Source organism: Beta vulgaris, chromosome 2 (assembly GCF_026745355.1).
Source record: "Beta vulgaris subsp. vulgaris cultivar EL10 chromosome 2, EL10.2, whole genome shotgun sequence".
Classification (NCBI taxonomy): Eukaryota; Viridiplantae; Streptophyta; class Magnoliopsida; order Caryophyllales; family Amaranthaceae; genus Beta; species Beta vulgaris.
In genome coordinates, this window is record NC_079203.1 from 21,379,520 (window position 1) to 21,404,732 (window position 25,213).

Consider the following 25,213-nt stretch of genomic DNA (forward strand, 5'->3'; position numbering starts at 1 on the left):
CGTGGTACAACTAGGTTATCAGCTAAACAACCACCAGTTTCCATTCAATATATACTTGCTCGCTTGAAAGTGGTTTTGGGTGTTCCTAAGTTACTTTTATCTTGTTCTCAAATATAAGCTCGAAAAATAGAATTGTTTAATACTTCTTCTATTTAAATTCATCGATTCATTCATGTTCAGACGTATATACAAATAGACGGTAGTATGTGCAGAACTGCAGCTATAGGTCTACGAAATATAACCTTCTTACTCTTAAAAGTTTTCTTGGTAAGAAACTAGCACATAAGCCATATTTGTTTCAAAACGCTTTAAGAAACCTTCTTAGATACTCTAATAACATGCAGCACCGTCACCTACATTCAATTAGTTTTGTGAGCATATACCATGTTGGGTGTCGTCTCAGATTGTCTGCAGTCTATAATTTGTAATTGTTTCCCAAAGTATAATAATTCAAAAGGTACACCAGAAGTCAATTTCATCAACTAGTTTTAATTTAGAAAGTTCAGAGAATCCATCTAGCTTGCATGTCAAAAGTAAGATGGAGGTACCTGTCGCTTCAGATTGTGATAACCAAACAGTAAAGCCTGCATAAAGATGCCGCCATTTGTCTGCTCGTCCAGCAGCACCATGCTTGCCACCTAATGTTGCAACAATGGCTCGAACATGGCTGAGAAAAAAGAAATCATAAACGAAAAGGCTGCTTCTCACATACATAAACCAAAGCACTTCTTGCTTATGCTAGAAGATTACCTACTTAGACTCTCTAAAACTGCTTCCTCTGCTTCTGCCACAGCATCTGGTCCTTCTGTTAACACCCCTATCATTTCAGGTAGTCATTAATGCACTGCAAGATAGATATAAAAGTAGCAATTCTTACATAAGATAAGCAATTGTTAAGTCTACTACACCTTCTCCAATTCCCACAACACCAAATAAGTAATGAATCAATAAATAAGATTCCAAGCAGCACTAATGACTTATGGGATCAGGGACACACACAAATGCAGCTAAAGGTAAACTTAAGCAGCCAGAGATTGATTAGATTAGATCATTGTAAAAGCACTGAAGCCAGAGGAGACATGAAAAAAGTAGTATTACAGAGACAAAGAACGCATGACAAATGAAACACACTTAGTGTAAGATATTTCACGGCTGACCCCATAGGCATGGAAAAGGGTTCTGTTAGCAATATGGTGGAGCACATGGAAAGAAAGGAACCAGAAGGCAGAGTGTGTTCAAGCCAACGTTTGAAATCCCTTTTGTTGAGGTTACTTTGGGCTAAGTGTTGTATGTCAAGCAGCACCTGCACTTTTACAATGTTGTAGATATGTTTATACATGACAGCTTGAGGGCACATATAATTTGGTTCCAGGCCTTTTCGCACATGGGCAATACACCCTTCATGTCTATTTGATATACTCAATTTCACTTAAGAGGCATAACCTACTTTACCCTTCAAAGTTTAATGATAAGAAATGAGCATTTGATAAGCAGCTTGAACTCAAACCTGTAGATAGCTTAAGTTTTTCCGCTTAATATTTAGAGCTGGATTACTAAATGGAGTAGGCTTGACAAGTTGGGGATGCAGTCCTATTCCCAAGAACTGCTCATTCATATAGGAATGACAACGGGTCGGACTTAGACCGAACTATGCGTAATCCAACTCCGACCCTACATGAAGTCGGATTTTAATTCTGACATCCGACTCCAATAATCCGATCTGACCTCAAATCCGAACATCCGACTCTGATACTCCGAATCCGATCCGACTTAAACTCCGAAAATCTGACTCCGACTTTTTTCTTGCACGATTTTATATTATAAAAAACTTGTATATATTTCAAATGATAGTTAAAAATCTTCAAAAGTATATAATTAACTAAAATTAATTATTATATATATGACATGATGTGTATATATATATATATATATATATATATATATATATATATATATAATATTAATATAAAATAAGACCAATTGTCTTGAAAGCACGGAATTAAAACTCTCCCGTTCCGTTATAGAACGGCCGTTCTGTAACGGATTTTGGATTTGCCGTTCCGCGAAATCCCGTTACGGAACGCCATAATAAAATTCACATACTTCTCGCCGCGTTGTCCGTTCCGTAACGCGAACTCGCCGCGTTAGAACGCTTTTATCCCCGTTACATCCGTTTTTTTCAAACATTGGCCAAATTCTTTCTATGATTTAATTATATAGTTGATGAAACATGATATTCTATTAGATTTGATTATATTATGTTGTAATAATGCTTCATAAACTAAAAAATGCAAATAAAGTTGAAACATATTATGTGAATTTTTTAAAAAAATTCACGCCGCGTCGGCCGCGAAACGTTCTATTTGCCCGTTACAAGCCGTTCCCGCGAAAACGTGACCGTTCCCGCGAACGCGACCGCGACCGCGTTTTTTTTCCCTGCTTGAAAGTTAAAATCAAAGTTAGAGTATGCATACATAATACATTAATATAAAAAAATAAGATTATGTCGAAGTCGGATCTGGTGAGTCGTATTTTTATGACATCCAACTCCAACCCTACTCCGATTCGGAGTCAGACTTTTTAAGCGGAGTCCGATGCGGATTTTTTTTTTCTCATAGAAGGATCGGATTTTTTGCCTCGAAACGGACCAGACAGGTTCGGATTCGGACTGGATTGCCAACCCTATTCATGAGACCATTGAAGCAAAAATATGATAATTTCTGATTTTCGGTACTAATTTTTGGCTGAAAAAAGAAAATATGAAATCTATGAATGGCAACAAAACATCAATGGATTAACTAAAAGACCTTTACTGAATGGAAGGAAAAGTTTGTGCAAGTTTGTGTACAACTAACACCCTGCTAAGCGACACTGGACCTACCAAAATTTAACCCAAATGAAGAATTATCCACACAACCTACTAATAAATCAATCAAAACTGATTTGTAATCTTGAAAGCCCATGAAAGGTTATTTTAAATCTGCATTTTTAACTCAGAAATTGAGATCGATTGACCCAAACCTGATATGAGCAGCTAACCTGAGAATCAACCCGACCAGAAACTAACAAAAGGTTAAGTTTAATCACATAAGACCACTTGAAGTTGGAACTACAAAATCTTGAAACCATAAACATTCAAATTAGCTGGTCCGAACCTGACCCAACCGACCATTTTGCCACCTCTAGGCAGTGGGATAAGATAATCATTGACAAAATCATAAAGCAATCAGTTGCAACTTGCAACTGCGAAAATACTATGACAAAATTGTAGGTGGTTGGAACATATGTTTGTTAATTAACAAAGCTTTCATCCTAATTTTGATGTAACCCCCACAATATACCAATAGGATCTTTCCATCCTCATCCATCTTCCCACCTGGATTTTTCTCAGAAACTCCCAAACCCAGTCACTTCCTTTTCTATCATTAATTGCTGAGAGAACCATATCCACGACCACTTTTTTTTGAAAGAATATCCACGACCACTTAACACTACCTTGTTACGTTAAAGAGGATACTTTCGCGAACCAACATAAAAGAGGATGACACGGAGTTTGCTATTGCCATATGATATGCACCAACAAAGAGCTTCCTTGGTGAAGCAACAAATACCTCAGCTAAAACAGCAAATAGAAAACCAAAGAGGAAACAGAGAAGCGAAAAACCGAAAATGCACGTCAGTTAGTCCCCAGCATCCGATGAGCACCAAAAGAGAAGTGAGGAATCCCCTTTTCAACTCTAACTCTCCCTCTCAGACATCCCTTTTCTTTTGTCAGGTTCATTGATGGCTATTGCTTCTCCGAAGAACTATTCAATCCTTTTACTTCTTGTAAGTCCCCTTGTTGCTTTATAAAGGGAAGGTTGGGAAGGACTGGTTATTAGGATTTGATATGCTGTCATAGGTATGAAAGTAAAGAAAATTCACTTGAAAGACACTTCCACTAAACCAAATGTCAGTACCAGTTGAGGACTGAAGTCATCAAATTACATAATATTGGAGGAAGTGCCACACAAAATTGCACCAATGAACCATGCTGACATTATATCCTCCCCTCATCATCAAATATAGTAACACGTACTATTTGGGATATTCAGAAATAGTTGTCATCTCCTTCAAATCAGCAATAGGCTATACGTGTATCTCCAAGAACAACCCACTAACATCCCCTTCTTTTCATATCTATGCATGTGATGGGACTTCGGTTAAGATGTTGAATGTCTGAAAAAACAATAGTTGATCAGAATCTCATGTTCTCCTTTGTTTTATGAAGGGTCTTTAAATATACTGAGCCTTGGGCCTGTATTTTATTTCAGCTTTTTACCTATAATAATTACCTTGCTAGGTTGATCCAAGCAGTGCAGTGTGCATGCTCAGTTTTAGTTAACTTGCGTTATGAAACGACGGGAAAGGGTAGTTTGATGGTATATTTTGTCTATTAGATTGAATCCTTGCGTTTAAGGGGAAAGCACAATCTGAACAAAAGCTCCAGGTGGAAGTAGTTATAAAGTAAACACTGGCAGTACAATGGTATGAAACCACAACATCTGACATTACTTCTTAACTAGTTCACATGACCAGTCAACAACTTGCAGGTTTTCTTTTGAAGTGTATTTAAGAACTATTTACAGCATAGAACCAGGTATTAGATGTATACAACAAATCTATTCTCGATACTTAATCATTAAAGCACTCAAGCATATACCTTAAGCTGTCCATCACACAACTATAAGTATTCCAGCAATCTGAAAGAGACCTCATACATTCGTAAGAAATTCATTGTCCTGTCTTGACTTTATTTGGGCCTTGAATAATCTTGACTATTATATTTTACACATTGTAGGTAAAATGATGTCAAACGCACAAGTGGAGTCTATTTTTCATGACAAATCCAAAAATGAATACTTGCATACTCTGAACAAACATAGTATATGATCTATTGATAGGCACAAATATTAAAAGCTATTTTGATATCTTATAAGGCAATGTAATATTGACCAGAAGCAGCAACTAATTATCGACACTTTCCCGAGTGACAAACATGATACACAGTGTACCAAAAGTTCGTATTAAACACAAATAGAAGTCTTTCATAGGTAAAGGCAACAGTAATTGCTAAACTGAGCCATCCAATCCCCATGGTATGCAAAAAGGGAAAAAACACAGTAAACACACTAGTTTAAAACGAAAAACTTTGGGCACTGTAATACTAATGCATGCAGCATATTAAGATATACTTAACGCGATGTTAGTACGTTGGAACATACATGACCCTGCCTATGGTCACCAAGATGGAGAGAATAATACATAATCATAATACATTGGTGCATAAACATCATATACTGCCTCTGTTTTTTTTAGTTGCAACGATTAGACATAAAGTGTGAGTAGAAAATGTCTAATCGTTGCAACTAAAAAAAACAGAGGTAGTATAATTTATCAAACATCTATAAGAGCACATTTTCGATTCTGTATGTAGATGCATACCCAAAAAAATGCAGTAACAGAGTGAACAAAATGTGCACCACGAAATAAAAGATGGATAAACTCCATGTGCAATCAAGACCAGCATATAGCAACACCACAATCAATGTAAACTTACAAGAGTCTATACTTTTCCTTGCATATGTTTCGAGCAAGCTTTTTGTATCGAGTGGAGTATACCTGATCAGAATCAATGTATCAATTAGAATTACAAAAAGAATTACAAGCTTTGTAGCAGAGCATTACTGGTCAACCGTCAAAGTGGGAAAACCCTGTAAAGATAAGGGAGCGAACATCAGAAGTCAAATGCATGCCACTAAAATGAAGAAGTTCTCAACCAACCATAAACCCTCAATCAGGCCTTTCACACCAAACTGAACACTCTCTAAATAGTTTTCTTCCAAAGTCAATAATATTTCCTTCATAAATACTATACAGCCGCCTCTCTTTCGTCTTCAGTCCCAATCTAAAGCACCAGACACCAAATAAGTAATCAAATAGAATAAAAGATATAGCGAATTCCATGTGAATGCAAAGCTCAAAGAATATATAGAAGCTTCAGGAGTAAACTACTGCAAATTCACCACTGGACACAGCTATCCAGAATACGAATAGGTATTACATCAGAAGATAAGGGTGCACGGTGCGGATTTACACCTCACATCATGGATTGCAATTGTTAGCATAAACTAATATGGTTTTTCTCTTACACTATATGTATCTTCACATATAGGATTCGTATTAGGTGTTTGGGCCTTTAGTTGGGTTCCAAGTTATGAGGGCTATTTTGTGCAAATTTGTTCATTGATTGCTTCTTTTGGATTTATTAGGCTTTTTAATTTTCCTAGTTTTCTTATTTCCTTGTCCATGTAAGGAGCAAGGTGATTCGACTATAGATATGGACCTAGGGTTGTACATTCATATTGACAATGAATGAAAATATGCGACTTAAGTGTGACCTTCCTTGTTAGAATTTTCAAATTTGAGCAATTCAATTCAGAGTTGAGTTTCTTTCTCATCAAATTACCATTCAGCTTTTATCTCTAAAATCACTTATCATATTCCATATGTCCAAAGCCCCAAGTCACTCAACTCCCTATGAACTTGGTACCAAATCCAAATTTCTAATTCCTATCGTGATATGGGTAAAATTTAATTGCAGTTGCTGTTCAAATTTTCTCTAAGTCAGGTACGGCCAATGCTCTTGAAAATTCTGGCCTACTTTGGAATTCTTAGGGACATAATAAGACATAGTATGATAAGGAGGAAGTCGAGGATATTTGCGAGACCGTAGCAATCCTCTAAGGTGAAAAGGAAAATACTAAAGACCGCTATAAGACCAGTGTTATTATATTCACATTCACGAAGGAACATTAAGAGAAGCGCATTTTGAGATGGATCAGAGTCACCTAATTCGCCGAACGCTTCGAATTGCGGAACGGGTACGGGAAGTCAGTTAAGAGAATCCGAATTGTCAGGGAAATTTTGTTTACTATGAAATTTGGGAACATAATCTGTCATATTTTATTTGTTTAATTCGCTAGTGTATTTAATTATATAATTACAAAGAGAACTAATAATAAATAAGGATGCCCATTCATATCTTTGCATCAATTATATACAAAAATCCTAGTTAATGTGGTATAATTTGTTAATTATCTTTAATAGTTAAACAGAAAAGCTTAGCAATAAGAGTGAGTACTTCCATTTCAATAAGGAAAAGATAAAGAGAATATGGAAAGTCAAAAGGGAAAAGATAAAAAGAATATGAAAAGTCTTGACAATGAGTAGATAATGTTAGATTATTAATAACCTCCAGTTATTTTAAGAAAACTAAAATAGTAAATCAATGAAATCCTTTGAAAATTTAGAAAGCTTAAAATATTCAAAGGAAGATATCAATTTGCTAAATTTAGATAACCACGTTTAGCAAGTATGAAAACTATATATATGAAGTTTGAAATCATATATTAAATCATCTTAAGAACAAAACAAATAAGCTTAGAGAGAAAGAGAAGCTTTGAAAAGAATTTCTGCGAAAATTCTTGAGTGTATTTGAGGTGTGTGATATTTGTTTTATAAGTGTTGTAAACACTTGTTATATTTTTTCTTTACCATTCTAATAAAAGTTTTGCAGCAGAGTTAGATATACAAATATTCTTGTAATATTTGGTTGTGCCATTTCTACTAAAGTTGTGTTCCCAATAATCTGATTCTAAAGGAAATTTGCATATTATTTCCTAACAACTGGTATCAGAGCCGAGTTGGTAAATTTTGTTCGTATCCATAGACGAATTGTAAAATACGATCCAAAGAAGTTAGAATTGAGTGGGAGTAATGGCTGCAGATGAAGGAAAGATAAAAATCTAGAAATTTGATGGTGCAGATTTCGGGTTTTGGAAGATGCAGATCGAAGATTACCTATACCAGCAAAATCTTTATGAACCTCTCTCGGAAACTAAGCCAGAGAGAATGAAAGATGAAGATTGGAATCTTCTTGATGGACAAGCCCTCAGAGTTATCCGATTAACGTTATCACGCAATGTTGCTTTTAATATAACAAAGGAAAAGACCACGGCAGGTCTTATGAAAGCTCTCTCGAATATGTATGAGAAGCCATCAGCCTCTAATAAAGTTCATTTAATGAGGCGGTTATTCAATTTGCGGATGACGGAAGGTGCATCGGTAGCTCAACATCTCTAACAAACTTAATTCAGTCACAACTCAATTAAGTTCAGTCGAAATAGATTTTGAAGATGAAGTTTGAGCATTGATACTTTTGTCTTCATTACCATATAGCTGGAATGCTACAGTCACAGCTGTGAGTAGCTCGTTAGGCAGCAATAAGTTGAAATTTGACGATGTTTGTGATCTGGTTCTCAGTGAAGAGATCCGGCGGAGAGAGTCGGGTGAATCATCAACCTCTTCAATATTGCATACAGAGTCAAGAGGAAGAAATTCAACCAGAAGGAATGAACGTGGAAGATCAAGCTATCAAGGTAAATCTAGAAATTGGAGATCGAAATCAAGGGCTCCCAATAATTCAACGAGCTCGAAGACTATCGAGTGTTAGAATTGTGGGAAGACCGGGCACTACAAAAATCAGTGCAAGAGTGCACCGAAAAATCAAGAAGCAAATATCACTTCTACCTTGGAAGGAGATGATGCGTTGATATGCTCTCTAGAGAGTAAGGAAGAGTCTTGGGTGTTAGACTGTGGAGCATCATTCCACGCTACTTCGAAGAAAGATTTCTTCGAGAGATATGTCCCTGGAAACCTTGGAAAAGTATATCTGGGTGATGATCAACCTTGTAACATTGTTGGTAAAGGTGTAGTTAAGATTAAGTTAAATGGGTCGGTTTGGGAGCTGAAGGATGTCAGGCATATTCCCGACCTAAGAAAGAACTTGATCTCAGTTGGGCAATTGGCTAGTGAAGGCTACACTACAAAATTCCAAGGTGATGATTGGAAGATTACAAAGGGAGCCATGTCAGTTGCTCACGGTAAATGGTACTCTTTACATGACAGCAGGGGCATGTTGTATGATTGCAGTTGTAGTAGGGAATGAAAATTCCAAATTGTGGCACCAAAGACTTGGCCACATGAGTGAGAAAGGGATGAAGCTTATGCATTCAAAAGGAAAAATTCCAAAGTTACAATCTGTTGAAGTAGACATGTGCGAGGAGTGCATACTTGGAAAGCAGAAGAGGGTAAGCTTTCAGACTAGTGGTAGAACCCCAAAGAAAGAAAAGTTGGAGCTTGTTCACTCTGGGGACCAACAACTACCTCATCTATTGGCGAAAAACACTATTTTGTAACTTTCATCGACGATCACTCTCGGAAGGTATGGGTTTACTTCCTAAAACATAAATCTGAAGTTTTTGAAGCTTTCAAGAGATGGAAAGCTATGGTGGAAAATGAGACAGGTCTGAAAATTAAGAAGTTAAGAACCGACAATGGTGGTGAATATGAAGACACCACATTAAAGAAGTTTTGCTATGAGCATGGAATCAAGATGGAGAGAACTGTGCCGGGTACGCCTCAACACAATGGTGTAGCTGAGCGTATGAACCAAACATTGACAGAAAGAGCCAGAAGCATTCGTATACATTCAGGTTTACCGAAGCAATTCTCGGCAGAAGCAGTCAACACAGCAGCTTACTTGATCAATCGAGGACCATCGACTCCACTAGAATATAAAATATCAGAAGAGGTGTGGACTGGAAAAGAGATAAATTTGTCTCATCTAAAGGTCTTTGGTTGTGTAGCATATGTGCATATTAGTGATCAAGGCAGGAATAAGCTTGATCCTAAATCAAAGAAATGTACTTTCATTGGCTATGGTGGGGATGAGTTCGGTTACCGCATTTGGGATGATGAAAATAAAAAGGTGATACGTACACGAGATGTGATTTTTAATGAAAGAGTCATGTATAAGGATAGACATAAAACTGACGCCAACGACTCATACAAGAGTGGGACCATATTTGTCGATCCAAGTTCTATCCCAGATTGTCCCGTGACAACGCACAATCCTGTTACAGAAGAAGCTATAACAAGTCATCAAGAAGAAGAACATAGTGGTATGCAACTGTACGAAACAACGCAACCTTCTATTACAGCTCCTCCTGTACTAAGAAGGTCTTCTCGACCTCGTGTACCTAATAAAAGGTATATGAATTATCTATTATTAACTGATGAGGGGGAGCCTGAATGTTATGATTAAGCATGTAAAACCAGTGATGCTAGCAAGTGGGAGCTTGCAATGAAAGATGAGATGCAATCTTTGATCTCAAACCAGACATGGGAATTAGCTGAATTACCCATGGGTAAAAAGGCACTTCACAACAAATGGGTATATCGAGTGAAAAAGGAGCATGATGGTTCCAAGAGATACAAAGCTCGAGTAGTAGTCAAAGGATTCCAACAAAAAGAAGGGATTGACTACAATGAGATTTTTGCACCTGTTGTGAAACTCAATACCATCAGAACTGTATTGAGTATTGTTGCCATTGAAGATCTTCATCTTGAGCAATTAGATGTGAAAACTGCATTTCTTCATGGAGATCTGGATGAAGAAATATACATGCATCAACCAGAAGGTTTCTTAGAAAGAGGGAAAGAAAATATGGTGTGCAAACTTAAGAAAAGTTTGTATGGCCTAAAACAAGCCCCAAGACAATGGTACAAAAAGTTTGATAACTTTATGCATAGGGAAGATTTCCAGAAGTGCAATGCTGACCACTGTTGCTATGTCAAGAGATATAAATCCAGTTATATCATCTTACTACTTTATGTTGATGATATGTTAGTAGCAGGTTCGAATATGGATGATATAAGAAGATTGAAGCAGCAATTGTCAAAGGAGTTTGACATGAAGGACTTAGGTCCAGCAAAGAAGATTCTTGGAATGCAAATTACAAGAGATAAGCATAAAGGTACTTTGCAGCTATCTCAAGTAGATTACATCAATCGTGTTTTGCAAAAATTTAATATGACCGACGCTAAACCAGTGAACACGCCCTTAGCAAGTCACTTTCGATTATCCAAGGATCAATCTCCTCAGACGGAGGAAGATAAAGATTATATGGCTAGAATTCCTTATGCCTCAGCTATTGGAAGTTTAATGTATGCAATGGTTTGTACAAGACCAGATATTGGACATGCAGTGGGAGTTGTTAGCAGGTTCATGTCAAATCCAGGAAAAATTCATTGGGAAGTAGTTAAGTGGATTTTGAGGTATCTACGAGGCAAAGGTGAATTAAAACTAAAAGGCTATGTCGATGCTGATTACGGAGGTGAAGTCGACCAAAGAAAAAGTACCACCGATTATATATTCACAGTTGGAGATACAACAGTTAGTTGGATGTCGCGGTTGCAGAAGATTGTTGCTCTATCCACTACAGAAACTGAATATATGGTAGTAACTGAAGCTAGTAAAGAGATGATATGGCTTCAAGGTTTGTTAACTGAGTTAGGATTCAAGCAAAAGAATAATTTGTTGTATAGTGATAGTCAAAGTGCAATACATTTGGCAAAGAATTCAGCATTCCATTCTAGAACAAAATATATCGGGCTTCGGTATCATTGCATAAGATCTCTATTAGAAGATGGAGTGTTAAAGCTCGAGAAAATTCATGGAATTGAGAATCCGGCAGATATGTTAACAAAGACGGTAACTATTGACAAACTGAAGTTGTGTTCAACTTTAGTTGGCCTACATGAGTGACATATGAGAAATGATTGTGCTACATGGAATAAGGTGTGAAGACAGATTAAAATCAGTCTTCAAGTGGGAGATTGTTAGATTATTAATAACCTCCAGTTATTTTAAGAAAACTAAAATAGTAAATCAATGAAATCCTTTGAAAATTTAGAAAGCTTAAAATATTCAAAGGAAGATATCAATTTGCTAAATTTAGATAACCACTTTTAGCAAGTATGAAAACTATATATATGAAGTTTGAAATCATATATTAAATCATCTTAAGAACAAAACAAATAAGCTTAGAGAGAAAGAGAAGCTTTGAAAAGAATTTCTGCGAAAATTCTTGAGTGTATTTGAGGTGTGTGATATTTGTTTTATAAGTGTTGTAAACACTTGTTATATTTTTCTTTACCATTCTAATAAAAGTTTTGCAGCAGAGTCAGATATACAAATATTCTTGTAATATTTGATTGTGCCATTTCTACTAAAGTTTTGTTCCCAATAATCTGATTCTAAAGGAAATTTGCATATTATTTCCTAACAGATAAGGAGAGAGTAAAAGTCTTCAATCACACGGGTCATTTTCCACTTTCCAAAACTACCTAACCCCTTTTACTCCTTTTGTAAGGAAACAACCCCTTCTACTCATAGACAAATACGACCAAAGAACAGAGACACCGAAGAACAAAGAGGTTGACAACGACCAAGACTCATCAACGTCGGAGGAGACGCCATAGATGATTGGTGGCGAGATAATCTCCGATGAAATTTCACATCATCTTGTTCAACTCAACCTTCTTAACAAACACCCTAACATTTAAACCAAAAAATATATTAATTTGTCTTTGATTACCAGATCTAGGGTTTTGTACTTTTATTCTCAAGCCCTAGTTCGAACATTTTCTTTAAGAATGCTGCATCTTCGTGCATTTTTTCTTTAGAACAAAGACAAAAAGCAATGTCTAAGGGTTTGGTGCACCATGTGGTAAACCCACTAGCAAAGTAACAACTCACGCAAAAATATAAGGGAAGTACAGAGGAAAGCTTAACATTGATAAACCCATAAATGGGTGAGGATAACGTACTGCATTCGAGAGACAGACTCTCTCCAAATACAAATAACTTAGCTAATTTCTCAACGCCTTCGTTCATAGCACTAACTTCTATTTATAGAGTCACCCTAACAGTAAGATGCTCCTAATTACACCCGAGCAATTTTGTTTCTCTATAGCAAACTAACCATGACTCACCAAATCTATCAATCATAATTAACAGAATCATTCTTCTAGAAGGCATCTAGAATTACGCTATAGGCAAAACGTATGGGAATTCTAGGTGAGTATATTGCATTACCCCCTTCCCAAACTCACAGCTTGTCCTGAAGGTGGAAAGCAGGGAAACGTTCTTGTATGAGAGAGGAAGGTTCCCAGGCAGCTTCAAACGCGGTCATGCCCTGCCACTGAATAAGAACTCTACAATTGATACAATCCCCTTAGAAGTAGCGCACACCCCCAACAGTTGTTGTGGATAGTGTCAAGCTCCATATCTACAGTAAGCTGGAGTGGTAATTCAGTAAGAGGTACTGTAGTATTGCCATAAGCCCGTTTGAGTTAGGAGACATGGAATACTGGATGGATTTTGCTAGCAGCAGGTAGAGCTAATTTGTAAGCCGCGGGACCAATGTGAGCGACAATGGTATAAGGCCCATAGAACTTGGCAGCCAATTTCTCCCAAGGTCGACGGGGAAGGGATTTTTGGCGGTAGAGCTGCAGCTTGATGTACACCAAGTCTCCTACCGAGAAAGCTTCGTCACACCTTTTTCCATTAGCTATGGCCTTCATACGATGTGCTTGGAGCATGTGAGCTCGTAAAACATAAAGGATAGCATCAAGTTCTTGCAAGTGATTATCTAGTGAGCCGAGTAGGCTATGGCGAATAATGTGAGGAGCTTCCCTTCCATATAAAGCTTGGGATGCTGTCATGTTGATGGAGACATGTGGAGAAGTGTTGTACCAGATTTTGCCCATGGTAGCCAATTTGCCCAACTGAGCTTCCCATCCACAAAACACCTCAAATATGTCTCCAAGCATTTGTTCACCATTTTCGTTTACCCATCCGTTTGATGATGGCAAGCAGTACTATGAAGGAGAGTAATGTTATGTAGTCGGACGAGTTCCTTCCAAAATAAACTCATGAAGATGTGGTCCTGATCTCAAACAATTGACATCTGAAACCCATGAAGACTGACAATCTCCTTAATGAACACGTTGGCGACCGTTAGGGCAATGAAAGGATGAGTGAGGCCTATAAAGTGGCCATACTTTGTAAACCGGTCCACCACAACCAAAATTGTATCAAATCCCTTTGATTTTAGCAAACCTTCCACAAAGTCCATAGTGATCTCCTCCCAGACTTGTGACGGCACCGGTAGTGGCTGCAACAATCCCGTCGGACACCAGGTGGAGGAGGCTTTATGCTGCTTACACGTAGCACACCATTCACACATATTGTGCTACCGCTTAGTGCATGCTAGGTCAGATGCATTCGGTGGCCGAGCGAAGGTAACTCTTGAGGTCCCCGGAGTCGCGGCAGTAGGGTGAGTCATGAGAGAATTGCACTAGTTTGTTGACCAAAGGGTGAGAGCTGGGATTACCTTGCGAACCTTGTAAAGTAATTGTCCATTTTGGACCTCATACCCTCTAACCTCATTACCTCCTTGGATGGGAGATAAAGGGTATGTGAATAGCCGGGTTTGAATTTGGGCCCAATTCACAATCGGGCTTGAAATTAATGCCCTCAAGGTTGGTTCACGTAGGGCCTGTAGAGAAAGGGCATCAGCCACCCTATTTGAGGCGTCAAACTCTCAAAGTCAAAGCCCAATAGTTTACTGACCCATCTTTGATACTCTAGCACAACTTCACGTCGATCAATCATAAACTTTAGACTTTGTTGGTCAGTTCGAAGTACAAAGGTACGGCCCAATAGGTAATTAATGGTGCAACTTCATCACTACCAACACTATAGCCATTAATTCTTTCTCGTAAATGGGCTTGAGCCTGCCACGAGGGCACAATCTGTGATTATAGTATGCAATGGATCTCTGTTCTTGCATTAAGACCGCCCCAACCCATAACCCGAGGCGTCAGCCTCTATGACAAATGTTTTGTCAAAATCGGGCATGAGTAGTATAGGAGCTTGGGTCATGGCCCGTTTCAATTCTTCAATCATAAATAACATAAACATTCTTCTAGAATGAATCTAGAACCAGTGAGTAGTCCTCTTGCTGTAGGTAAAACGTATGGTAGGTCTAGGTGAGTATATTACATGCCAATTTCGGCATTCTAGATCGCTCACCATCAAGATTTAAAACGTGTACAAATTGTGGTTGGCAACAGATGAACTCAAATGAGATTCGCGGGGGGTAAAAAGCGAATTAGCTAACACTGAGACAAATGCACGGAGACAACGTAAAAGGATAAAATTCAAAATGAAGATATTTGGAAGAAGCTGAAAGTTGAAGATAACGAGGAAAAGATAAAGAAAGTTGATCACATTAGCTTGGACATGTGAGATGTCAAATTGTCAACTAGATGCCGCACCAATTAGGAAGATGGAGACTTACATTGGAAATTATAGAAAAGGCGGGGTTCGGAGGCCAAAGATGGTTTGATAAGAGGGCGTTCAAAACCATATGACAAAATTGGGGTTTTAGAAGTATATAGTACTTGACATAAGAATATAAAAACACGATTAAAGTGGACGACCAACTAAGAAATAAAGTGAAGCTAGTGAGCTACTAATCATTACCAAGTTTCTCCATTTTTGGTCACTCCAAACAAGAATGGTCTAACAAAGGATAACCTAATCTCACTCTAAAGTACTTACAAACTGATAACGCATCTATAAATTTTGTTTCTCAATCAACGCTCTTACTCAATGCATGTTTTTTCTTTATGTTCTATTTCCAATGTAACTATACACATAGTGTGTAACTATACACATAGTGTATATATCTCTCACAAAGGCATGCTTTCACGGTGAAGGAGCACGTGATAGCATGATAAACTTAAGATTATTTTTCCTACATATTGAAGGTTAGCCTACATAGACCCTACCACAACTAAGGACTCAGAAGCCACAAAGTTCTGAAGTTGAAGTACGACTATTAACATTAGAAGAAAAGAAGGATCCCAAGTTGCTTTTAACTCCTTCTGCCCATCCTACTTAGATAGTTCACTAGTTGTTCAACCTATCTGAGTAAAGATAATGGAATTAACTTAAGTGACGTAGTTAAATCATTATCAATTTTTTCAAATAATATAAAAGAGAGATATCAGCCAGTCAAACAGCAAAGTTATTTCAATTAGTCTATCCTGCATATCAATTATATTTTCTGCAATATGTGAATCATACCCTAGACCAACTGCAAGCTCCTGAGCCACCTTCTGATTGATCTCCGAGGAATTTCCAACTAAACAGATTGATGTCCCTTTGAGAAGCTGCAAGACTCCAATATTAAGGGATTCCCAGGATTCCACGATATCAGGCCATTTCAACTCCTGGTCTTGTTTCCTTAAATTAATAACCAATTCATCATCATCAAGATACCTGTCAAAAAGAATTGGAGCTTAAGGAGTGGCCAGAAGTGGACTGTTCAAAGATTATAAGCATGAAAACACTGACTTACCATATAGTTTCTGCAGGTTTGATCTTACCATAGAGCTGCTTAGTTTCCATCAATGTTGCGACACCTTCGGATTGTTTTATTTTTATAACTAAGGAACCTTCATCAGCATCCACGTGTATATCCTTAGAACTTTGCACTCTCATGCCTCTTAGGAATAATCGTAGCTCAACATCGGAAGTACCATCACAGAACTGACAAAGATATTCATATTAGCATCGAGCAAAAAGAAATTTGGCTGCCAAAATGTAGGATAACCTAACACCCATTGTAAGATAAAGGGGGGGAAAACCACTAAAAAAATTCTAAATCTGCACCTGCCACTCTGTTTTGTTAAACAAATGATTACTTTTTCTATGGGAGGAATGGTGAAAGAGAAGTCTTCGTCTTATTCTGCAAGGAATCATGGGCCGCCAAATATAATTACTTATGTGAGGAGGGGCAAGAAAGGGAAAGGCCCAAAAGAAAGAAAAGAAGGTCAGCGGAATGAAATAGTACAGGGGCAGTAAAGAATATCAGGGAGCAGCAGAGGATATTCTTACACCAATGATGAGTCACTGTACCTGTGAGTGGGGAAGAAAAGGAACGTTGGGATTAGGGCAACCACCTGGGCTCTTTTTCCTAGGAATATAAATAACCAGAAGTAGTACTGCATATTTTTTTATGGAATGTTTTATCTAGTTTTTCTTTTCTTTTCTTGTGGAGAGTGCTTACCTCTTGAAAGTTGAGTAAGTTGTATTAGTGTTAAGGTCATTTGATCCGATTAATATAACATATCCCTTTTCTGTTTTCCCTAAAGATTAAAGTGTTCGGATCATTGTGCAATGTCTTAATCAAATGCCGCTTTAATCTGATTCCTAGCATATTCCTCAGTAAGTTCTACTTGTTTAGCTTCTACAGTGGAAGAAAAAAAGAAGTGTGCATGTGAATTGTACTATGAACAACTTCATATAAAGTAAAATAGTTCAATGATCTAGCAGATGCTTTCAGCGAAAGTAAACAAATTATAGGAACACATTACCTGGTGTTACCACCACTAACTGAGCCCTCTTAATAAGGCCTTTGGTCCCATATTATAGGCAAAAATGAGTACTAAAAGAATCCCTTTCAAGCAACAGAAAATTAATCGCAAACAAGATATACCACGAAAACAATTGCTAATTCGAAGAGCGCATAAGAGGACCTAAAGGACGATTGACAAGTCAGATACATCCATCCCTCTAAATAAAAGATATAACCCACAGTACAGCAACCCAAACAAAGACGAGTGATCCATCAATACAAGGAATATAATGAAAGTATGTAGAAAAAGTATCCTCGTTTAGCATATATATTCTACTAACCCAGCTCAAAACTAAAGTAAACACTACTGATTTTAACCTCTCCTAAGGTATATCCTTGCCACAAGTTTCACCTCATAGCTTTCTTAGCATCAGGTTCTTAGTATTCAAGAAGAAGCTGAGACCTCTTTGGGCTATAGTCATTTCAAAAGAATGATGCTAGACTGCATGAGGCACTTCAACATGACAGTTTACATCCATCACCAGTTCTGTGCGATGGCCCAGATTTCTAGTTAATTTATCCTTTCCATGAGCTTAGTTGCAGGTACATTTTATCGAAATCAATTATAACAAAAAGAGGCAGAGGCCTCGTTCGGCTACAGTCATTTCAAAGATTAGCATCAAATTGCATGAGACACATCAATATGCCAGAATCTATCCATCAGCAGTTTTGCGTAATGGCTCATTTAGCATATCCTTTTTCTGTTTGGAATTTAATCATTCCTTTATAATAAGTTGTGAAACAACTGTGAAATATATCCATGAATTTCGCTGCTTCTGGAATAATCTACACCTATCGACGTCCACACCTTCCCATAATAGTAATAAAAATGTCAAAAGTTCATATGAGAGGCCTAGAGACTAGAGTATACTACCTCTTTAAAGAAAACATAGTTATACAACCTTAAAACTCATAAAGGCGTACAAACAACATCAAGCATTTAATATAGAAAATTCTAATTTCTACAAGCTTAAAACTCGATATGAAGCCGTAACAATTTATATCAACTCATGAAAATCCTTACTAGCCTAAATCTCAAAGAGAAATGCAATGCTTAGAGGTCTAACTGACAACTAATAGTTCCTTTCTGACCATTTCAAGCAACCATCAGTCAGTTCCAGTGCGCAGAATCCATATCTAACCGATCGAATACCTTATAAGCCTTCAGCGTTAAAATACAATAATATTTCCCTATCAAAATAATAGACCATGTTTGCATGAATAACCAAAACTTGAAAGTTTTTAGAATTATCTACAGGCATCTACATGATACGAAATGGTAAGTGTAACAGTAATCTTAGAAAGGAGGAAGTATAAAAATAAAAGAGTTAACCTTGAGTCTGTCTGAGGTAGGTTGAGGCGCCAATTGAGAAAATGCGGGAGTGAGAGAGACGAGAATCGACTGGCGGCGTGGGAAGCGCGTCGGCGGAGGAGCGGCGGAGAAGAGGCAAAGAAAAGGACGATGAGAGAGAAATGCGTTGAAAACTGCCGTAGAATTCATCTGTGAATATAGCGAGAAGTGTTCAAGCAAGTAAGTGTTCAAGGAAGTAGAATGATGGATGAGATGAGACGCTCATGTGAATTGTGAGGTTGTCCCAAATTATTTGATGAATCTTCAAGATGATTCTAACATGGTTTTTTTTTTGAAATCATAAGTGCTATATACACAAAAAAAAAAAAAAAAAAAAAAAAAAAGCTAAATATAGCATCTAAAATTATGCCTAAATTAACCATGATTAATTTTAATTTTTTTTAATAATATTATTGCACAATTATTACTTATCCCATAGCAAATTTGAGAATATAATTTCACTCGCCACAAACACTTTTTCCTTTACCGCGTAAGTCATATTTTATATTTTTCGAATTGCGATTATGAAAATGGGGTCATTTATCATAGATGACCCCCCCTTAGGGAGGTCATTTGTCACAGATGACCCCCCCAAAGCGGGGTCATTTGTCATAGATGACTCCCCCTTAGGGGGTCATTTGTCATAGATGACCCCCTCAAGGATAGGTTAGTCTTTTAATATGTTTTGTTGTATTTAGCCTTTTTTTTTTTGTTGTATATAGCACATCCCTTTGAAATAAGACATAGAAGTAAATGAACTTATTTCTTTATTTCATTTCCTTTTTCTTTTAATTGTTAAAATTAATTAATTTTTAATTTGTTTATCTACCAAAATTTATGTAATTTTTTTTTTGAAAATCCTCAAAATAATAGAAAAAAGAGAGAAAAAATTGAAAAAAATTTTACCAACCAAAGTAAATTTCACGTCGGAAAGAAAATTGGAGCCAAAATATTTTTTACTCATTTTCTCTCTCCTCTCTATTTTTCATGTTCTTCATGTTTTTCCTCTAAGAACTCAAAAACACCTTTCTCCTTCCATCTAGAGATGACAATGGGTCATGGACCCGACCCAGACCCGCTTGGATCCTATCCATTTATAAGGGTTTGGGTCCAATTTTTTTAGACCCAATGGGTCTGGGTCGGGCCTGGGTCTTAGAGAGCATGGGTCAGGTCTGGGGTTGGGTCCAGAAATCTCAGACCCAGACCCGGCCCACAGACCCATTTATATTAATATATTAAAAAAAATCTAAAAAGACTAAACCCTAATAGGCATACTCGCCCATCTCTAACAGTAATTGGCTAACAGCCGTTTCTTTTTTTCTCTAACTCGAATACTCCATCAGTCTCCAATCTCCATGGCTCACTCCTTTGATCCTTCCTGGTTTCTACTCTCTGACTGGTTTGTTCTCCTACTTTCCTTCATTATCATCACGCAAAGTTAATAAACTTATTTCTTTTTTTTTTGTTTCTGATTGCGCGTTAATTGGTGTGAACTTCAGAAGGGTAGTTGAATTTGATTGCGAGTTTGCGACCACACAATCCGGCGACCTCCTACTCTCTAGTTTCTTCCCATTTCTTTATTTTACCTCAAGTCGCAAGGTATGATAATCTGCAAGTTTAATCTATAATCTGCAACTCGCAAGGTATGATAGAAAATGTGTAGATTTTATGAACTAAAATTGTAGTTTGGTTCGAAAATGTCATTGTAATTTGATAGAATAATTAGCTACTGTTATGATGTTATTGTGAAATATATTGTAATTGTGAAATTTTAGTGCGTTTGTGAATAATTACCTACTGTTAATTAGTTTGGTTCGAAATTAGCTACTGTTAATTAGTCTGGTTCGAAATTGTTGACTTGTTGTAGTTTGATAGAAAATGTCACTGCAAAGTGTAAAATCACTGCCTACCTAGTATGATTTACCTACTGTTATAGTGATAATTTATGATTATTTTGTGTTATTTATGTATTTGTAGGATCTTGATGATGATGACATTGATGATGAAATGGAAGAGAATTAGCGATATGGAAGTGGAACTTATGTATTTGAGACTTGAATTCTTGAGAACATGTGTCTTTGTGATATTGTGAAGTCTTGTGACTCCATTTGAGAATTGCAACTTTGTAATTTGTATGATAATGCTTCACCAAATATATTCTTGAAACAGTGTAGTGATCATATTCATAACACCATGCACAACTAAAATAAGTGTAATAGTTTTAAAATAAGAAACTAAGAAGGACCCATCTAAGACCCATTTAGGACCCGTGGACCCATTAGACCCAGCGGGTTTGGGTCCGGGTCAGAAAATTCTAGACCCAACGGGTCTGGATCTTTAAAAAATAAACGGGTCTGGGTCTGGCTGGACCCGACCCAGACCCGGCCCATTGCCATCTCTACTTCCATCCTTCCACAATTCTCAACCAATCTTTCATCCAAATTCATTCCAATCTTCTACCTTCTACCTCAATTTCGACCCAATCTTTCATCTTCTCCCTCCATTTTGACTCAATCTTCACCTCCATTGATGAACTTGACCTTCATGAAAATCGACCTAAACTCTTCGCCCGTATATGAAATGGAGGTAAGTTTACTTGAATATTTCGCATATAGTAACGAATTTATGATTTTCTATCTTCATTTGTGCATTTGAGTAAGATTAAACTTGCAATCTATGAAAATTTTCTCCAAAAAAACCTAGGGTTCTAAGGAAAATAAAATGAAGGTTTTGATGAGATAATTGTACTAAATCAATGCACTTCACATTCTTATTCAACAATTTGTGGTTACATTTGTTGAGTAGTTCATACTTTAGTTTAGCAATTAGATGCAAAACAATTATAGAATTTTTTAGACCTCCATGACAGGTTGAGTTGGTTTTTTGTCTAAGTTATTGTAGGGTTTAGGTAATTTCTAAGGATATTTCAGACATGACGAAAAATAAAATAAGGTGTGGGTGAGATAATTGCTCTAAATCAATGCACTTCACACTTTAATTGGATTACATTTTCGAAGTAGTTAATACTTTAGTTTAGCAATTAGATGAAAATAAATTCGCAGAATTTTCGAGACCTCCATTGAACAAGTTACTACAGGGTTTAGGTAATTATTAAAGATATTTTGGTCATAACCTAACATAACCGTTATATATGTTAGGTAATTACTTAATTAGATTAGCATATTACCAAACATTTTAGGTCATCACCTAATCCATTGTAGAGCATTACCTAAAATAATAATTAGTTTGGGCAATGACCTCAAATCATATGACTATAACATATATGATGAAGCATTGTATGCTTAAGATGTGGGTTATTGATAACTAGATCCATGACGTTTTATGTGGTTTATATGACAAGATTGCATTAGGAAAACTGTTGCATTTTTGTTTTTTCTTTTGCTTTTAAATGATAGAATTGAATTACTTTTTGGTTATATGAACGGTTTATCAAAAGAATGTTCATGTGAATAGCCGATTGGAATGGTAGAACAATCTCTCAAATAAATCATCTCCATTGTCGTGGAATGTCACTGATTTTTTGTGTAAAATAATACTGCAGGGTTTAAGTAATTACTAAAGATATTTTGGTCATAACCTAACATAATCACTATATATGTTAGGTAATTACCTAATAAGATTAGGATATATTACCAAACATTTTAGATCATTACTTGACCCATTTTCGTGCATTACCTAAACTAATAATTGGTTGGAAAATGGCCTCAAATTATGTGACTTTAACATATATGATGAGGGATTGTATGATTAAGTTGTGGGTTATTGGTAACCAAATCCGTGAGATTTTATGTGGTTTATATGACAAGATTGCATTAGGGTATAACGCTGCATTTTTCTTTTTTCTTTAGCTTTCAAATGATGGAATTGGATTACTTAGGTGATATGGAAGTTTAATTGAAAGAATGTTTACATGAACAATTGATTGGAATGGTAGAACAATCTCTCAAAAGAATCCTCTCCATTGTCGTAGAATATCACTGATTTTTTGGGTAAGAACTGCAAGGTTTACGTAATTACTAAAGATAATAATTTGGTCATGACCTAAGATAACCACCATATATGTTAGATATTTACCTAATTAGATTAAGATATTACCATTTATGTTAGGTTATCACCTAACCCATTTTAGTGCATTACCTAAAATAATAATTGGCTTGGGTAATGGCCTCAAATTATTTGACTATAAGATGAGAGAATTGTATGGTTAAGATATGGGTTATTGATAACGTAATTCATGAAGTTTATGTGGTTTATATGATAAGATTGCATCGGATAAATTGTTGCGTTTTTCTTTTACTTTTAAATGATAGAATTAAATGACTTTGGTGATATGAAAGATTCATCCATAGAATGTTTATGTGAACAATGGATTGGATAGTAGAACAATCTCTCAAAAAATACTTTTCATTATAGTGGAATGTCACTGATTTTTTGTGTAAGTTATTACATCATTTAGGTAATTATTAAAGTTATTTTGGTCATGACCTAACAATACTACTATATTTTAGGTAATTACCTAATTAGATTAGGATATTACCAAATATTTTAGGTCATCACATAACCCATTTTAGGACATTACCTAAATTAATAATTGACTTGTGCAATGACCTTAAATTTTGTGACTAATATGATGAGGGAATTGTATGCTTAAGATATAGGTTATAGATAACCTAATCCATGAGCTCTTATGTGGTTTGCATGACAAGATTACATTGGGGATTAAACATTGCATTTTTCCTTTTTGTTTTGTTTTGAAATGATATAATTGAATGACTTGGGTGATATAAAAAGTTCATTGATAAATGTTTATGTGAACAATGGATTGGAATGGTAGAAAAATCTCTCAAAAGAAGCATGTCCATTGTAGTGGAATTGTCACTGATTCTTTGTGTAAGTTACTGCAAGGTTTAGGTAATTATTAAAGGTATTTTTTTTATGACCTAACATAACCGCTATATATTTTAGGTTATTACCTAGTTAGATTAGAATATTACCAAATATTCAGATCATCACCTAACCCATTTTTGGACATTACCTAAAATACTAATTGGCTTGGAAAAAGGCCTCAAATTGTTTGACTATAACATATATGACGAGGGAATTGTACGGTTCATATGTGGGTCATTAATAATATCACTACTAATAAATGAGGGGTTTCTCGACACTATGTCCTCGACACTGTACCAAAGCGTTTTTTGCGTTTTTTTATTCTCGTGTTTTCTCGGCACAAAATAGCGTCGAGAAAATCGGGGATACAAAATAGCGTCGAGATACCACGTGGGAATCATGTGCGATGGAAACCGCGTGCTTTTCATTCTTAGGCGCGTATTCAAATTTTTACATTGAAAATGCCGCGGGCTTGAAACAATCCCCGTCATTCCCGTCATTCTTAATTAGTTTGTACTGTCTTCTCTCTTCTCCTATATCTATGAATTTTTACTCTGAAGAAAATCCAATATAATGGAAAAAAAAACTACTCTAACTCTCTCTTCATTTCGCCATCAACAACCGCTCTTCATCAATTTTCAATTTTTTCGGTGAGGACTTTATATTTTTCGATTTTCAATTTTTTTCTACTTCCTCTCATTATTTCTTGAAGATCTCATTATTAGTTTTCTGAATAATCTATTTTTGGAATTGTGTCTCATCAATTTCACCTATTTTCAGTAAAAAAAAAAGAAAAAAAGAAAGAAGAGCAAACCCAACAATCTTATACTAGGTTTTCAGTTTTTTTATTTTATTTTTTATAAGTTTCCATCTCACTTATTCTCTGATTTTTAAAGCTGGAATTTTATGAATATAAATCCAGCAATTGGGAAATGAACCTTGTTAAAATGGGGTTTCCAACCTCTCTTGTTGATGAGCTAGGCGAAGAGAAGACGACGAGCCGCCGAAGACCCCGTCGGAGGATGCCGGAGATGGGGCTGATAGAGAAGGTACTGGATCTGTTGTTTTGATATATTTTGTAACCTTTTTTCGTTACCTTTTCTATCTCCTTGATTTTATTTGGTGTAGGTCAAGAATGAAGATGTAGCAGTTCGTGATCATGAAGGCAGATAGATAGAGTCACAAGTTCTATCATCTTCACTGCTCGCAATGATCAAGGTACCATCGATCTTTAGGGTTTTTGCTTTCTTTCCTTTGTTCAATTTTTTGTGAAATTTCGCATTCTTTGATGATTATTGTTCGTGGGTAATGTTTTGATTTGAGGGTTGTTTTCGGAAATGAATATGCGAAGTCATCATTTTTTATACTAGTATAATTTCACAGATTTAATTAATTAATTGATTGGGGAATAAGGTGCCTGTATCTTTCATTTCCTAAAGTTTCTTCCCTTACATGTGCAGTTTGCACCAGGGAGTTCTTAGTTAAGATTAGATATTTGTTTTAAAGGTGCTCAAATTTG

General features: G+C 36.3%; 1 protein-coding gene across 3 annotated transcripts in view; it reads right to left on the bottom strand.

The window, feature by feature from the left end:
- LOC104906282 (probable inactive shikimate kinase like 2, chloroplastic) overlaps positions 1–19,251 on the bottom strand; it is a 32,261-nt gene extending 13,010 nt beyond the window's left edge. The window contains exons 1-6 of one of the 3 annotated variants that reach the window (XM_048638771.2): positions 18,769–19,250; positions 16,377–16,567; positions 16,103–16,297; positions 5,600–5,661; positions 751–817; positions 549–667 (exon numbers count right to left, since the gene is read on the bottom strand). In XM_048638771.2, the coding sequence (XP_048494728.1) occupies positions 549–667; positions 751–817; positions 5,600–5,661; positions 16,103–16,297; positions 16,377–16,567; positions 18,769–18,936 (802 nt within the window). In that variant the 5' untranslated portion in view covers positions 18,937–19,250. Of the gene's footprint in view, positions 1–548; positions 668–750; positions 818–5,599; positions 5,662–16,102; positions 16,298–16,376; positions 16,568–18,768 lie in introns of all 3 variants that reach the window. The other 2 variants (XM_048638769.2, XM_010695018.4) reach the window with 2 other exon arrangements.
- Positions 19,252–25,213: the final 5,962 nt, after the last annotated feature.